The sequence below is a fragment of the Anser brachyrhynchus genome (genome assembly GCF_964034855.1).
Source record: "Anser brachyrhynchus genome assembly, chromosome: 17".
Classification (NCBI taxonomy): domain Eukaryota; kingdom Metazoa; phylum Chordata; class Aves; order Anseriformes; family Anatidae; genus Anser; species Anser brachyrhynchus.
The window spans coordinates 13,060,010-13,078,301 of record NC_137710.1 but is presented as its reverse complement, the minus strand read 5'-3'; the positions used below and the strand labels follow the sequence as shown (position 1 = coordinate 13,078,301).

The following is an 18,292-nucleotide window of genomic DNA, read 5'->3' as shown; positions in this document are numbered from 1 at the left end:
GGTGGCTAATGTTCTGTACTGCCTATTGAAGTTATCTGATGTGTGTGGAATCCTTTGTAAATCATATACTATGTTACTTCATGTTTTTCCTGATACTAAGACAAGCAGCAGACAATTGTGTTCTGTTCCCTTCTTAAAATGTTTTGTACTTCTCAAAACATTGAATCAAAAGCCCTGAATTTAGCTTGACATAGGAAAGCCAATAATACAGCAGTCAGTCTTATATAGATTGAATTCATATCCATTAAAAATTCTTGGATTTTTTGTATAGTCAGAAGATGGAATTGGAACCAAGGAAATCCCCACAACAGGTCATTCTACACCAGTTCCTGATGGAAAAGATGCCATGTCTATTTTCAGTTCTGCACCTAAGACTGGTGAGTAAAATCTCTTTAATTCATTCTGCAAAGCAAAAATACTCAAAGCTACACAATAAAATCCCAAAGAAAAAAAACGTATACAGAACACTGTACTATAACATGAAAGTTACAGACAGCTTCTGATATGGAGCTTGATTCTGTTTGTTCTTCTTAGAACAACATACATATTTTTTTAAATATTAAAGTTTAGCAGTAGCTATCTTTGTTCTTTCCCAATCACCTTTGCTTAAAACTTGACTGCAAAGCTATTTCTAGTCTACATCGTAGAAAAGGGACCTCAGTGATCCTTGCTTCTTCCCTGTTTAGAGTGAGAAGTATAATTGAAAAAAAAAAAAAGGCAATTTTGTGGTTTACTTAAAGTTTGCTGCTATTTTTCATCTATTTTTTCCATTCTTTTTGATAGATACCCGGCAAGACAATGCTGCAAGCCGAGTAGGCTCTAGTAGCCTCACACAGGTGACAGATCTGGCACCGTCACTTCATGATCTAGACAATATATTTGATAATTCAGATGAAGATGAGCTTGGTGTAAGTCTTTGATTGAGTGTTCTGTGAATTTAAACCCTGTCAAATGGAAAAAAAAAATCAGAAGAAAGATGCTGTAATTGTAGTGGGGAGCAGTTATCTCTTAATAGATAGGAGGGACAGTTTCCAGGGCAGGCTTGTTTTTTAACCAGGAATAACTGAAAGCAAACAGACGTATCCTTTAAGGAGATCTGCAAAAGAGAGAAATCATCACTGTGTACAGTTCGGGAATATTAGAGTATCAGTTAGGTAATGTCAAAGCTTGTGTCATCTCACTTTTTTTGGTCATGAAGAGAACCTGTATACTGTGAGGAAAATCAACTAACTTGCTGTCTCAGTCATTGCAGAGACAGGCTGTAAGAGTAATTCCTCAGGTAAAGCAATGCAGTTGCCTTTTGAGTGCATTAGATCTAGTTGAGTGTCTTTAGTTTAGTGTCAGTAGTTTGTGTTTCTGAGAGCTGTGGGAAAGATTTTAGTTTCATTGACTGATGATTTGTTCTTTTACCGTGTTTGAGAAGCTGCACAAAGGAAAAATAAATCCAAATTTATTTAAGTAATTCTTGGAAGCATGTTTCTTTATATGTCTATGAGCAGTTTATTCTGTGCAAAGAAGACAAATCAGGAAATACACAAGGAAAAACTGATTTACATTGATAACCGGGGGGGGGGGAACAACCACAAGACTCATCGAAATTTGAATAATTACTCTTTTTAAGCTTAATAGCCATATTGTTACAAAAGGTGATCCTAAGCTGACTGATGATAGATAATATGGCTTAAAACTGTAATTCCTGGTTCTTGGCAGTACTTTTCAAGTACGCCACTTTATTTACTGTTTCTCCCTGTTCTGTGGTTTCACAAAAACTGCACTTAAGATGTCACCGTTAATATACCAATCTACCAGAGAAATATTTTGTCAAAAAAAAAATTACCTTTTTCTATTAAGTTGGCTTGGGTGAACCTCACGTTCTTCCTGCCTTAAAACTTGCGATGTGTTCACCTGTACCCTGTAGACTCTGTTGATGGCATTCTTACTCTTAGTGACATACCCTCAGTATTACCTCAGTTCTTCGTATTTAGAGTAGTCCAAACATGGAAAAAAGAGTAGTCACATGAATTTCAAGCTCAGTGTTTGTGATTATGATTTGTGTATATACAGATACATTTGTGTGTTTCTATGTGTCTATGTGTGTGTGTACAAACACAAATACTTCAGAGACTTTTTTTGGATTTAGAATTGAAAGAGGGTGAAAAAGAGATCCAAATTCCATAGTGGGGCAGGATGGGAGAGTAGAAAAGTACAGTTTGTGTTCTTGTGTTTTTGTGAATTTCATTAAGAGTGTTTTAAGAATTTTTAATAGCTTGTGAATTTTAATATTTCATATGTTTTTAATATGGTATGTAATTATTCTGCTTTTAGGCTGTATCACCAGCTCTTCGGTCATCAAAAATGCCTGCAGTAGGGTCTGAGGAACGCCCCGTAGGGAAGGATGGTAGAACAGCAGTACCTTACCCACCAAGTAAGTAGCAACAAGTGATCACCGCTTTGTTGACAGTCAGAATCTTCTTATAGTGACCACACTCCCTCTTTTGTAGGAGGTTTGTAATGTCACTTTTTCAGAACTATGAGCTAGTGTGCTTATTTTGTGCTGTAATTGCTAGATGCCAGTATTAAAAGAGGATAAGCGTATTTTAATGAAAACAGTGGATGGTAATACAGACATACATTTTTAATATGCCTACAGAGATTTAAAAAGCTCTGCTTCTGACACTGTTGTCTTGGAATAGAAGCACAGAAGGGAGTTGTTAAAAATGTTCATTTGGAAGCTAGCCCTGTATCCTCAGTTCGGTGTTTAAACTCATTTAGTCACTTACACCATTACCATATGCATTTTTAAGTATAAATCTTTTGTTACATGTCTGTTCAGGATTTAAAGCTGTGACTTACCAATTGGCCATTATGGTGCAACTGTCTTGGTAGAAAACTGCATTCAACGTGTGATGAATTCAGACTAAAATCGCTTTCAGGATTTAATCTAGGTGTGGAAGAATCTAGAATACAACGGAATAGAAGTACTAGCTTCTAATTTAAGACATGTCATAAACCTCTTACAAATGCTCATGGTAGAAGTGATGCTTGTGCAGGCACTACGCGTGTAATACAAAGAAGGGTATAGGAGCGCAGGAAATTTAGAAATAAAACAGTACACTGAAAATGTATTAAGCAAATTAAAACAATAGGGCTTTTTTTGTAAGGACTGTGCCAGCAAATATTGGGAATGATAACTTTTACTCTCTGGGATGTATAGGTTTTCTTGCATTATTTATGTAGGTGGTATTTCTCCTGAGAGTTGTGTGTATGTATTTGTGTTAGCGTGTGTGTGAGGAAGAAGGTGAGAATTTTTTATGTGATACTAACCGATCAGGTTATGAATTACAAATTACTTTGTGGTGAGAAGTAAGAATACTTGATTTTTGTAGCTGCTATAAGCAGAAATCAAATCTCTCTGCAAATCATTCTTTAATGCCTTCTCATTAACTTTAGCTGGTAATGAGGACAAATTGAGGGGAAAAAAATACAGTGTGAAGGAGATGAGTCAGAGTTTTATGGACCCATAAAAGCTGGGCTGATTTACTCAAATGTAGAAGTCTGAAGTATACAGAGATTGAATTTTGACAGGTTTAGTTGATCCATAGCTTTTTTAAATATGCAAAGCTTTTTCAAGCATAACACATATGAAAATGAATAATGATAGCCTGTTGCTATAGGGTTGGGGGATTTTTGTAATTAAACTTTTTTTTTATGGCTCTGCATTGCAGAATTTTGCTAACTGGGGCTTGAATGTGAGCAAGCTATATAGTATAGAGCTGTATGAAGTAAGATAGACTCCACTTCTGTTTTGTAGCCATCTCCCCTTGACACCAGCTGTTGAGGCATAATAGTATCTGCAGGGAACCGAAACACCTTATACATCATAGTAAAGTCCTACTGACTGTGCTGCATTTTAACCTTCTTTCCTGTCCCCTTTCTCTAAAGCACCCATCTCTTTGAAAAACAGAGGCAGTACTTAATCCCAGTGGCATCCTGAAGATTGCACTTCATACTAGCATTGCCAGTTATTTACTCTGCTACTTCAGGTTGTGCAAGACTTGGGTTCAGCTTTGACTGTTGTAATCACCAGAACTCTATTTTGGGAGGACTTCACTTGTTCAAATTGATTAATTTTGTCTAAAGAATTAAATAGGAGACAGAAGGTCTGTGCACAAAAAAGAACAAAATTCATGTTTTGGCTTTGTTAAGGTAGAGTGGAGAAAGAACTTTAGGTTGCAGCATCCTACAAAAACGTACTGTTTGCTCTTTGTGTGTATGTACTCATAAACTATATATGATTTTAATTCCATTGCTTATTTCCTTCCTCTCCGATTAGTTTTTGAGACTTGTACTGTTTCACCAGTTTTGATTTCCACAGCTCAGTGTTTTCCAAGTCAGAAATGGATCTCTATTTATTAATAAATTTTCCATAATCCTTAGACTGCATACAAGTATGTCCTTGTGTCCTATCAGCTGTGGCTGGATGGTATGTATAGGTATGGAAAAGGAACTGGGCATTTAGTGTATCAAAAACAGTATTTCAGAAGAGACACCTATGGGAATTTATCCTGCTCTAATTTGAGTGTTTTAGCAATGAATTCACCAGAGTGATTGTTATGTCCAGAGAATAACTGTCCTAATTCAAGTAAGGAAAAGATAGCACGTGTTCTGAATTTTAAGCAAAATAAATATGGAAGCTGGTAGCTGGAGGGAGAAAGAATGTAGCTGGCAGAAAATACAGGATTTTGTTCTGACTTCGGTTTGATTATACAGACTACATAACATTTTATTAAGCATTTCAGTTTTGTGTTTTTTTTTTTTGTTTGTTTTTTAATTAAAAATATGTGATGGAGGATTACAGTGTGTTAATATAGCAAGAGGAAATTTAGGGATTTTCCTGGCTTAATGTCTTGTGATGCAAAATCATAATTTTGCAGCTTTCTCTGAGAACTGACACTTTTGGATGTCTGGCAGGCTGATTCCTAAGCAAAATCACCCATGTTTGTGTTAGCAACGGTAGCCTGTCTTTTTGTCAGGAGTTACGTTGCTATGGACCAAATGAGGCTGCAATGACTGCATGTCAGTGGAAAAATGGAGCTAAGTGCACACTAATTCCAAAAGTTTTTGCTTTAGGATTTGGTGTCAGCTCTAAAAAAGGGAAGAAACTATTTTGTATCTCCGTAGTAACAGCTGCTGGGATGAACTTTCCATTAGTGTCAATTAATCTCTTCTATTAAGATTTTTTTGGTTAAAATTTGTATATTTCAAGTTGTGTATCTACCAGTTTGCTGTTTCTGCTGAACAATAAGTTTGGAAGGTGTCCCTAGGAGTTTTTGAAATGTATCCCTCGAAGTTAACTTTTAGTCTAGAGTTCTACTGGCATCGGACCTGTAGTAAGTCTGTAGAATCTTTATGAAGTTTTAGCTGACAAAATAAGAGCTCGTACTGAGTCGTCTCCTTTGTTATATTGGACTTCCATGAGAATTTATGTTTGAATGAATAACGGTGCATTATTTCATCGTATTCAGCTGTGGCAGATCTCCAAAGGATGTTCCCAACACCACCTTCTTTAGAACAACACCCTGCCTTCTCCCCGGTAATGAGTTATAAAGATGGAATAAGTTCAGAGACTGTGACCACCTTGGGAATGATGGAAAGTCCCATGGTCAGCATGGTTCCAACACAGCTTGCTGAATTCAAAATGGAGGTGGAAGATGGATTAGGTAGCCCTAAACCTGAAGAAATTAAGGTAACAAGCTGCACATGTGGTGTTCTCATCATCTCACCTGTGTATGTTTTGATTTTATAAGCAAGTTACTTGTAGCGTGCCTGGCAGACTACTTTAACAATTGTGAATGAGATCAATATAAAGTTTGTATTGGTCTTTAGTTGGAAAAAAAATCTTCTCTAGTAAAAGAGCTTTTAATTGTTTCTCTGATTTTAACTGTAGGCATTTTTCTTCTCATATGATAGGTATAATTTTATGTTTGTAATGTTTTTGGGCGCTATCAGGAAACAAAGAGTATTGTATGTGAAATGAGCCCTCTGCCTAACAGAAAGAATGAACGTATTTGAAAAACATGGTACTTGTGACTATGTGGCTTTTAAATGATTTATTTCTTCAGATAATTTTTCTGTAGCACCTTTTATGTATAACCACTCCTTGCTGCCAGTCTCTGGGGATGCAGCTAGGATAAAATCATGCATGTAGAAAGGCTGCCTTTTTCTCTCTGAAATGTTGCCTTTTTTGGTTAGGGTTGAAAATCACTGAGAAAGCCCAGGGGTTGAACTTGCTCTGTTTCTTCTTCAGCTGATGTTACTTCACAAGTTTTAAGGCCAGATGGGACCATTCTTATCTGACTTTCTGTATAACACAGGTCAGGTAATGTCACATAGTTACTCCTCTATTGAGTCCTATAGTATATCTGAGTAAAGAAGTATTTTTAAATGGGGACTCTGCTACTGGGTACTAGTACTCACCTCCCCTGCTTTACATATCCAGATGTATCCATTTTTCCATAGCATCACATAAAAAGACTTAACATAAGCACCCAGTCTACATTGATCTGTATTTCATTGTTCCATCTTTAGCCCAGGTTAACAGGTAGGTTACAGTCATTCTGCCTGATTGTGTACATGCTGCATTACTTAACTTGTTTGGCCAATTTTTGTCACTTTTGTCGGAAGTTATCTTTATCATATTTCCATGTGTATAGCTTGAGGGATTTTTGAATTTAAAAATGCACGTTTCCTTTTTCTGCAGCAGTGCAAACTTGTTTGTACACAGGTAATTAATAGACAGATATACACAAGAACTCTGTCTTCCTGGTATTCCCTAACCTTTGATTTTGTAGCCCAAATCCTCTCCTTCTGGCCCACCCTTTCCTTAATCTGCCACAGCCTGTTCCTTTTATTTTAGCAGCCATTTCTTTCCCCTACACCACCTACCTCCCTTTCATTTTGTGCTCCTAGGAATTAGCTGAGGGCTTATTTTTAATTATCCGCACTGCTGAGTGAGCTGTGCACATAAAGAACTTGCAGTTGCATGGACAAGAAGTGGCTATAACTCAATATGGGAATACTGATATATAATCTTGCCTAAGTGTAAATGATTTAGTCAGCTATGAATGAGTAAATTTTCCTGCTAGGCAGTATTGGTGTAACTCAAGGCAGACTGAAAGTAAAGTACAGGCGAGCCATGGGGGGACTTTCTCTGTAAGAGCATTCAGGTACCTCCATGGGAGGAGGTAGGACAGATGGTTGCATTCAAAGATTACAGCTCCATATAATGATAAATTGTGTCTAGTCAGATCCAGGAGTTACCAGCTCACACAAACAATGCTGTTGAGAAAGAGAAACTTTGCAGAAGTGTAAGGAAGTGAGTTAGCAGTGGCCCCCTTCTGACGAGTTACCCACCTGGAAAATCAGGCACTTAGCAAGTCTGCTGTGTTATTGCAAGACCTCTTCTTCCTTCTCTCCTAGCTTGGTAACTTGAAGGCATGATGAGAAAAGGCATCTTCTCAAAGGCTTTACTGATGTACAATTGTCCACTCTCTTTGCATAGTTTGTGTGTCTATCAATTTGGATATCATTATAGAAGCTTGAAATAAGTTTTTAACAAGGTCTGTAAGGCCTTGCCTTGCCACGAACCTTGCTTTGTTTTATTCTTCTGTTTGCAAAGTAAACGATTTGCTAACAGTAGGATAATTTGGCCTTGGTAAGAAAATCTTTACTGTGATTTGATGAGCTGAAAATTTGTGAGTGGAAACAGAGTTTAGCATGTCATTGATACTGAAGGTACTTTAATCTCCCTCGCAACAGTTTTAGGAGTATTAAAAAATACATTTTAATTTGCTGCCTGAACATTTCCAACAAGCACAGTTTACTCTGCTTTTAAGTGTGTCACACCTGCTCATATACACCAGTGGGGGAAACAAGCACCTAAACCCATTGCTGATCATTTTGAGAACATGTAAGTAGATTTCTTGTGCTGAATGTTCAGCAGCTGAAGATAGTAATCCACGCATTTCTCATCTATCAATGCTGTACAAGATGTAAGGGAAAAAAATGGAAAGATCTAATGAGTTATTAAATACTGAATTTCTGAGAAAGATTGCTGTTAGTATTTTAATAATTATTTTCACTTTGCAGTAATGCCTCAAAAGAACCAGTTCTTTTCTTCTGAAGCACAGAATAGCTTTAGAAACTTGGCTGAAGTTCTTGTCATCATTATCTGCAACCAATAATGACAGCCATTGGAAGTCCAGTTTGACTGGATTTCATTTATATTTGATATTATGTTTATTGTATTGGTTATATTCTAATAAATGATTTTATAATAATATATTTATATTTAATACTAGGAGTGGTGCTAGTGTAAAGTGTCCACTGTTATTATTTGGATTATATTCATCCCCAATGTGGGGGTTATTCAAAGAGGCTGAGTTAAAGGCACCTAAGTTTTCTTCACAGTGTGACTCAACCTCTCCGTTATCAGTACAGAAGTCTTGTAAACACGAACCTTTTAAGTGCCTAAATTAGGTGCTTTAAGTCAGAGTATGAATATTTCACAGTATACCATTTGCTTTTCAGACAGACTTAATGAGTGTAGTGTAATTGTAAATCTACTGCCATTAGTTAAAGCTGTATGGTATCTTAGCGTACCAAGGAGCCTCAGCTGAGTTTCCTTGAAGGATCTGCTCTTGAATGTTTTGTAGAATGAATAAATATCCTTAATTATGGGGAAAAAAAATGAGGTTATAGAGGGTTCAAACAGTACAACAGGTTTTAATTAAATATGTAAGCATAAAAATCCACCTTACCACAGTGTTGTAAACAATGTCACTTGGATGTTACAGGATTTCTCGTACGTGCACAAAGTTCCATCATTTCAACCTTTTGTGGGCTCCTCCATGTTTGCTCCACTGAAGATACTGCCAAGTCAGTGCCTCCTACCTCTGAAGATACCGGATGCCTGCATTTTCAGGCCTTCTTGGGCTGTTCCTCCTAAAATTGAACAACTTCCTTTGCCACCTGCAGCCCCTTTCATTAGAGACGGCTACAAGTAAGTACAGTCTTGCAGGAAATTACAGTTTGTCATGCCCATACTTCAAAGGGCTAGTTAATTAAAATTCTTGCATATATTAAAGGGTATTTAGCTAAGCACCAGAACAATAAAATAGCCTGCAAATGTGTTTTAAACCTTTTAAATCTGTCATTGCCTCAGATCAAAAAAGTTCTGATTGTAGGAATGTTTGAATTAAAAACAGTTTTTGGAAAATGTAGTACATTGTGTCCACTGCACTCTTAGTGCTTTTAAAAAAACAGGAACAAATGGTACTTGAATTAATTGCAATTTCTGATACAGGAATATATTGTAATTCAACATAAAAACAGAAGAGCTAGGGAATAAAATGAATGCACTTAACCTCTCAGGTCTCTGTCCTCCCATTTCAGCATTGAGTTCTCTGGTCTGCAGCTATTCTCTGCTCTTACTTGTACCTGTATATTCAGTTTGAGCTACAGTCGGTCAATGAGAGCTGGTCCCGATACCAGTTTGACTTATGCAGGCTCCTAAAATTTTGAGTAAGCCTGTGACAGCTCTCTGTGAGTTTGTCTGTGAACCCAGTGTTAGCTCTTCTGAGTTCCTGTGGTGTCATCTGAATGGGTCACGTACTAAGCTGCTGGGATAGATGCTGATTGGATGTGTGCTGTTGTCTTCTTTCTAAATATTGAAAGACGAGATGCCACACCTCTTGCCAGTATCAGTGCTGTGACCTGTAAGCCATCACTGTTAGTAAACTTTAAAGATTGCATTCGTTACTCAGTTCTCAGAAATTAGCAATGTTTATGGAATAAATTCTTTGCTGGACATCTTCAAAGCTATCAAGAATTTCCACCATAAAGTTCATAAACCCTCTTAAAAAACACACTATAGTACAAAGGTCTCCTTTCTGCACTGCACGAGCTTCTAGAGGAAGTAGCCTGTATCTTTAAATCAGTCTATAACTCCTTTAAATCAGTCCCTTTCCAGCTCCAAAGGATCCTTCAGTGTTCTCAAAAGAATTGCAAAAAAGAAATTGTAAAGCAGTGATAGTGCCTAGGGAGCAATCTAATTCTCAGTTTTTTTCATAATAGTAACTGATTCACCAGGCCTGGGCTGCTTATTAATTTCAAGTATTTGTTGGGGGAAAAAAATCTTTCATTTTCAATATAATCCAATTAGAGTGAAGATTATTACCGCAGGCTTCCGACAGAGCGGTGATTGCCAATCAAGGTTTCTAGGTCACCTTTTCTTGTTAGTCTGAGGCATTCAGTATGCTTCAGGTTCAGAATTCCTTCAAACCTTTGTTCATTTTTTTTCCTCTTGCTTTGAGTTGGACACACATGAGTTCAAGGTAATAAAATGATCCTAAGAAATAAGGTCTTCACTGTTTCCCTTTTCAAGCTACTAATAAGATGTAAGCATTAAAATAGTACTCATTTTATATAATACGCAAAATACACAGGAAAAAAAGACATGGAAAAAAAAAGTTTCCATTCTTTTATTAAGAGACATATTGAGCTTTTACACTTTTTCCTTGCCCTAGCGTGTAATGAAGACATTTCAAGAAAAATGAGCAACTTACTAGCAACTTGGAAAGAGTCAAGTAAAGATTTTTTTATTCTGGTTGGCTCCATATTACCTGTTTCTTGATAAAATGAGTCATTCCGGAGGGAAGATGGATGTCATGGGATTATACAAACTCTGGTTTGGTCACTTAAGTTTTACAGCAAATGACAAAAACAGAGTAATAAAAATCACTGATGACAGGAGATAACCCAAAAATATGATTCTTAGCTTTAGTGGATTAACAGTTTGTTATGGTACCTGTCATTTTGTGCTGCAGACTATGTAATGCTAAATGAATGAGTATTTTTGAATTTATAATATCCAAAATGCTATTATTAATAGCAGACCACCATTAGGCAATACCTTACATAAGTGCCACATGCTGCATTACTTCTGAAAGATACTTAAAGAGATAATTTCAAAAATAAAGTAACATTTCTATGACTCTGAAATATTTTATTTTTTCCACTGATGTATAGTATAGTTCTTTACAGGTAATTGTGTTTAAAACAATAACAAAATGTAATTTTCCTTCTCTTTTTCATAAAAGAGTTACAAATACCCTAAAAACTTAATTTATCTACAGGTTCTTTTAAAGAGCATTTGAATTTTATCCCTTGGAAATAATCTTTAGGAGGGTTAAGTGCCTGAGAGGATCCCTTTTTATCCTACTGATAAGAAACTGCTATGTTCATGATGAGAATTAAAATTGTAGTTGAAAGAGACGTAAGTAAAAGGTTCTGAGCAGAATGTCTGATGGTGTTTCTTCTTTACTGCAGTTACAATAAATCCTTTCAGTTTTCACCATCTCCCTCTATTTAAAAATATGTTCTGATGAACTCAGTCTTCATAGCCAACCAGTTTGTTGCATCTGTCTCTGTTTTTCTCACATCCCTTGTAGCAATGTGCCTAGTGTTGGGAGTTTGGCTGACCAAGACTATCTTCAGATGAACACTCCTCAGATGAATACACCAGTGACGCTGAATAGTACTGCTCCGGCCAGCAACAGTGGAGCAGGAGTTCTGCCATCACCAGCAACTCCCCGCTTCTCTGTCCCTACCCCGCGCACTCCCAGAACCCCAAGGACTCCTAGAGGTGGGGGTACTGCGAGCGGTCAAGGATCTGTAAAATACGACAGCACAGATCAAGGTTCACCTGCTTCTACCCCGTCTACAACACGACCGCTTAATTCTGTGGAGCCAGCCACTGTTCAGCCGATCCCCGAAGCACACAGCCTGTACGTCACCTTGATTCTCTCAGACTCTGTGCTGAACATCTTCAAAGATCGTAACTTTGACAGTTGTTGTATATGCGCCTGTAATATGAATATTAAAGGTGCAGATGTTGGATTATACATCCCAGATTCATCTAATGAGGATCAGTACCGTTGCACCTGTGGCTTTAGTGCTATTATGAACCGCAAATTAGGTTACAACTCTGGGCTCTTCATTGAGGACGAGTTGGATATTTTTGGCAAGACCTCAGACATCGGCCAAGCTGCAGAAAGACGACTGATGATATGTCAGAGCAACTTGATCTCTCAGATGGGAGAAGGAGCTAGAAGGACCCAGGAACCTCCAATGAGCCTCCTCCTGCTCCTCCAGAATCAGCACACACAGCCTTTCACATCTCTGAGCTGCTTGGATTACATGTCCTCCAATAACCGTCAGACACTCCCGTGTATGAACTGGAGCTATGACAGACTGCAGGCAGACAGCAACGATTCCTGGATAGAATGCTTCAATGCCCTTGAGCAAGGCAGGCAGTACGTCGATAACCCCACTGGTGGAAAAGTGGATGAAGCCCTAGTAAGAAGTGCCACTGTGCATTCTTGGCCTCACAGCAATGGTAGGGAGCAGAACAGTTTTTTTTCTTTAAATTTTGTGACCTTTATGACTTTGTTTGAAACTTGGCAATCATGACTTACTTAATCTTTATGCAGGAAATAAATGCTTTAAAACATTCTAGAAGTAAAGTAGTTTTTTGAAAACATTATGAATTACACAGAAAATAACAGTAGTCCAGTTGTCCTTAGCATTTAGATTTAGTGGTCTAAATTGTCTCAGAATTTATCAAATCTTTTAACAAATCTGAAGCACAGATGGAAAGAAGCATCAAGTATTTGGAGGGAGGCAGGATTATGGCCCTTTTTTGGAGAAGGGTGTAGTCATCAGAAAAGAACTGCACTGTATGAAAGTGTCATTTGAAATAGAAAAGTGATTTTGTACTCAAATACTATGTGTTTATATGCTGAAGATGTTCTGATTTCTTACGAGCTGAGCTGGGCAATGGTAACATTGAAAGGTATGTGAAAAGGACTACGATGACAGCTTTATTTCATTGTTGGTTTCATAAAGTACCGCACCAAATTCCATTAAGCTAATTAGAGTTATTCAACTTCTGTGTGCACTGCGAAGAGCAACACAAAAGAACAATAAGCCCAAAAGTGTTGCCATGTCAAAAGCATTCCTCCTGTTCCTCGCTGAAAATGACAGGCGCTCCTTTGTCTTGCAGTGTTGGACATCAGCATGCTCTCCTCCCAGGATGTGGTGCGCATGCTGCTGTCACTGCAGCCCTTTCTCCAGGACGCTATCCAGAAGAAGCGAACAGGACGGACCTGGGAGAACATCCAGCACGTGCAGGGACCACTCACCTGGCAGCAGTTCCATAAGATGGCAGGACGAGGAACCTATGGTACGTGTTTTATGTTAAATACTAACAGTTAAAATGAAAGTATAGTTTTCTAGAAATGCACCCTTTCTTCTGGAAATGCATCGTTACAGTGGGCTCTTCGGATAACTTTCATGGTCTTAAATGGCCTCTGAAGTACACACTTCAGTACTGCAGTGGAGGTTTTACCCTTCCAGATGATGAACGCTTAGAGTGCAGAATTGCTGGGCAAGGATAAAGATGAATCTATTCTTTGGCTTGCACTTTATATGTGTAACGTGAAGAGAGGAAGCTGTTAAAATGGTACCAAATCATAATGGGGAAGAGGGGCTTTGTGAGCCAACACTCAAATCCTCCAAATACAAAAATTCATATACTTCCCCCACAGAGCTGTGCTGCTTCTGAGCTTTCCCATAGTCTTCCCATAGTTCAGTTCAGTTTCAGTTCAAGCATCTCCTGGTTATGAGCCATACTTCTCAAAAAAACACATTACAAAATAGATTTTGTGTGTGCATGACTTGCCTTTAAGTATGTATTTCTTGCTTGCAGTTTATTTCAGTCTTAAGTGATATAGTCTTATTTTTTTCTAAGGTCCTGAAGTGTTCTGTTTTCTCCTGCTAGTATTTGATATATTGCTACTTTGTTTCAAGGCTAGGACAATTTGGCTAACAGTTCCTGTCTAAAGCTGTTGTGCTTCGTGAGAAGTATTTCTAATCTAAACTTTTATCCAGCATTTGTAAATTTAAGTTAGTTAGGACCTGCCAACTGTTGCTAGAGAATAAAACCCAAACTACCATATAGTAAGTAGCCTTTGATACAGATTCAGCGATTTTTACTGAATGTCAACTTTATTAAAAAGTTGTATAATACTCTGCAGAAACTATCAGCATATTTTTATTTGAATTTTTCAACAGCATTCTTCTAATGAGCAGTGGCTGGGAGACAGCACATTAAACTTGATGGTAATCCTCTCAGCTGTGACAGCAAGTGTGCTGGTATGGAAAGGAGAGTGGCAATTTTTTGAATTAGGATAATTTTCCTTACTATTATATGCCTTAGAAATCTAAGTTTTGGCTAACCATTTTATTCAGTAATTGTGCACCCCCATCTGGAGGTAGATGAAGAACCATAAAATCAGATTTTATTGTATTCATGTTATTGCTTTTGGTTGAATAGGCACTCATGACATGTGGTTGTGGTTATGGTTATGACAAAGTAAAACCTCTTCTTCCTAAATCTGCGAGAGTAAGCCTCAGGAAGGGCAATGGATTTATTTACACTACGCTGAAACATGTTTAATTGCATCTTTCTAGGAAAGCTGAAGTGGTGCTTCAGTTGGCTGAACTTGTTTCATGATTCATGACATTTCTGATACACAATGTAAATCTTTCTTGTCCTTAATTAAAGGTAGTTTTTTTTTCCATAGAAAAGGCTGTGGTTTGTCAGGCGTGATACAGTCTCTGTATATGTTCCTGTATTGTGGTAAAACTTCCAGGAAACTCAGCACAGCAAGGGGTTGGTGATCTCCAATATTTCTGCCAGACCACCAACCTCCTGTTACATCAACCAGCCCACTGCAGTTAAACCAGCTATATTTAACATCATCTTTTCTTTCTCTTTTTCTTCTCTTTAAAGGTTCTGAGGAATCTCCTGAGCCTCTTCCAATCCCAACTTTACTGGTGGGATATGACAAGGACTTCCTGACAATCTCTCCATTCTCCTTGCCATTCTGGGAGAGGCTGTTGCTAGACCCATACGGGGGCCATCGGGATGTCGCCTACATTGTGGTGTGTCCAGAAAATGAGGCCTTGCTCGATGGAGCCAAAACTTTCTTCAGGGACTTGAGTGCTGTATACGAGGTTGGAAAGAGGAACCCCACTGAATTATTTCTTCTTTAAGTGTCATTTCTGCTTTACTGCATGTTCATTGGGAGACATCCATGGTTTTTAAAGTAACAGTTGTTTGTATAAGGATTTCTTTTGTTTTGAGAACTTTCTACACTTTCAGAGTCAAGAATAATTTCTTACTGAGCTGATACTGTTAGGATCTTGATTGATCTCTTTCCTATGAAAGACAAAATTTAATCCTGGAATATGGCCATATGCAATGCTGGTTAATGTTTCAGTAATGCCAAAGCAAAGCATTTGGTGTTTTTTTCTTAGTTTGTCTGAACAAGGTTATATGTGGAATAACCACTTGAGATGTTCCTCAAACATCACACAGATGAACAAACTGTTAGCAGCTATAGTGGATAAACTATACAGAGAATACAATACTAGTATTGATACAGGTGCAACCTAGCACGTAACACCCAACCAAACCTACAGAGCAATTAAAGAAACTGTTGCTTATGTTGGAGATAAAACCTTTTTTTTTCTTTTTTAAACAGTGCTCATTGTGTACTATTGAATGTCTAAGAGTACTTTGTGACTTCAGTTTTGCTCTAAGTGCAATTCAACACAACAGATAAACCTAGCCTTTTGTTTTATATTTATTAAGAGGTCACCAGATGTATGCTGGTCATGAAGGGTTTAGGCTGCATAACTTCTTCAGGTACTTTGCATGTAGTTACGAGCATTTCTTCTTTCCTCACCAGATGTGTAGACTTGGCCAGCACAAACCAATCTGCAAAGTGTTACGTGATGGGATTATGCGGGTGGGAAAGACGGTGGCACAAAAGCTAACGGATGAGCTCGTGAGCGAATGGTTTAACCAGCCTTGGGGCACTGAGGAGTGTGACAATCATTCCAGACTCAAACTTTATGCGCAAGTTTGCCGGCATCACCTAGGTAAGTCTACCAGGGTGCTAGCAAGACTATTTTGTTTTCTGTAGGTATTTTAGATGTTATTTGCAGCGGTGGGAGCAGAGGAGTTTCTGTTAAGATCTGCTTAGAAATAAATAAAAGTATGATGACACTTAATCATTTCTTAATCACTTCCATGTTATATTTGTCTATTTTAGAAAGTTTTGTTGTTCTTTATCAGTCTGGTGGTCATGTTAGAGATTCATCTGGGGAGAGCCATGCTTGTTCCATTTCAGAAGAGATCCAGAAGCAACCTAACATATATGGCATACACGGCTTGGATCTTAGCTCAAGACCCAGATCCATCCAAAATGTCACTGGAAATACATTTGCTGAGATAGTGCTGGTCAGCAAGGCAGGCAGTGGTCACAGAACACAGGCTATGTAAATCTCTAATTGAGCTGAAGCACGCAAACTACGTTTTGTTTAAAAATATCTAGGAACTTGTAAGCAGTTTCTTAAAAAGCACTTACTGCCTTTGTTCTGAAAAAGGACTGAATGCTCTTGAGTCTGCATGTGTGGAATGGTCATTTGGTACTGGAGAAAAGCTTAGGAAAGTATATAGAGATGAGAAATAGCTGGGCAGTTCTACAGTCTGTTGAATGCTCACCCCATCCCTTGAGGAAAGTCTGATGAAAGATAGAACTTAGCTATCTCAAATGATTCTGTTACCACATCCAGTCTGCTTTTAGTTTTAATTTACCACATAACTGTGAGGGAGGAATTATTACAACGCTACTTAACATAAATCCTTAAGGCTTACAGGCAGAAATATGTAGCATATGCACAGCCAATTGAGGAATTCATTTATTGTTATTCATTAATTATTTTTAAATGATCACTGTGATATCTGTTTTTCTGATGCTCGGGAGTAGAAATAACTGCATTAAAGTTTGCTGTTATTTAGCTAAGGTAAAAAGGACTGAGATTTTCAGTCTGATGAAGATAACCTGTAACAGACTGCAAAGCCAAACGCTGTATAAAGGTGTTATCCCAACACAATCTAACCAGAGGTAATGACGTGTCAGAACCAACTCTGATTCACAAAGCTCCACAAAGTCAGTCCTGTTTTTAAAGACATCTGATTCATATCGGTTACAGCTGAAAACCCCAATGAATGAATTCCAAAGTAAATATTTGTAATGGAGATTATATTCACTTAGCATTTGTACACTCTTTGAATATTCTAAAAGCACAGAAAGTGTTGTATGACTTTAGGGTTAATCCAGTTCACTTTGATGTGAAAGACTGTCATTAATCTCCTTTCCTTTTTACATGCTATTTCAGCACCTTACTTAGCCACTCTGCAGCTTGACAGCAGCCTCTTGCTACCACCGAAGTACCAAACCCCAGCAAGCCAGACACAGACAATACCTGGGAACACTGGACCTGCACCCTCGAATTCAACATGTCTTTCAGCTTCTGGGGCACCACCAACAGGCAGTTCTTTTAACTCCACTCCCAATGGTGGGACTACTAGCCTTCCTGCAGGAAGCAGTTCATCCTCTGGATCCTCTGTGCCACAGCTGTCAGCATCTTCTGCAACACCCAGCGTTAACCAGATGACCACTACCTCTACTCCAGGGTTTAGTGGGAACATTGGTTCAGGGCAAAATGCCAGCGCCGGGGGAAATACAGCAGACCGTTCACAAGGAAGCACAGGTCCTGGAGGAGACACAGAATCAGGTCAAAACCTACCACAACAGCAGCAAGAAGGACAGGAAGGGTAAGTTACTTAAGTGTTCAAATTACTCGGAGTACTAAATAAATCCGTTGTTCTCCTGCTTTCGTACAACTCATAATCTTTAAGCTTTATGTAAATCCTTGAAATGAAAGGACCCTCTGATATGTGCAGTACTACTGTCCAGGTGTAAATGGAACGAGGCCCTTTTTTATTCATTTGTAGTCATTACTGACAAGAAGAGTTGGAAAAAACAGATCTCCCCTTTTCATTATAAGAAACAAAGCTTGATACAACCACATGAACATGGGTGTTGTCATGCTGTTTGAGGTGCCTTAGGGTACCCCACCTGGCCTGCATTTGCAGTACAAGAAAACCACAAGATGTCTCAGGTTCTGTGCCGTATCTGCTAGCTCCATCTCACACCAGGTACTGCAGTATATCTCATGTGGCACTGAATGCCTCTTACACAGGCAACTCCATCATGCCAGTATTATTAACAGATACAAAATAAGATCCATGGATTTT

General features: G+C 38.2%; 1 protein-coding gene across 4 annotated transcripts in view; it reads left to right on the top strand.

Moving 5' to 3' along the window:
• The window catches only part of MED13L (mediator complex subunit 13L), a 190,340-nt gene that overhangs the window by 150,475 nt on the left and 21,573 nt on the right, over window positions 1-18,292 (top strand). For all 4 annotated transcript variants that reach the window (XM_080559578.1, XM_080559575.1, XM_080559576.1 and 1 more), the window contains 10 exons: window positions 272-377; window positions 784-908; window positions 2,326-2,425; window positions 5,526-5,746; window positions 8,856-9,061; window positions 11,511-12,457; window positions 13,124-13,303; window positions 14,915-15,138; window positions 15,876-16,068; window positions 17,371-17,809. In XM_080559578.1, coding sequence (XP_080415704.1) covers window positions 272-377; window positions 784-908; window positions 2,326-2,425; window positions 5,526-5,746; window positions 8,856-9,061; window positions 11,511-12,457; window positions 13,124-13,303; window positions 14,915-15,138; window positions 15,876-16,068; window positions 17,371-17,809 — 2,741 coding nt within the window. The remainder of the gene's footprint in view (window positions 1-271; window positions 378-783; window positions 909-2,325; window positions 2,426-5,525; window positions 5,747-8,855; window positions 9,062-11,510; window positions 12,458-13,123; window positions 13,304-14,914; window positions 15,139-15,875; window positions 16,069-17,370; window positions 17,810-18,292) is intronic.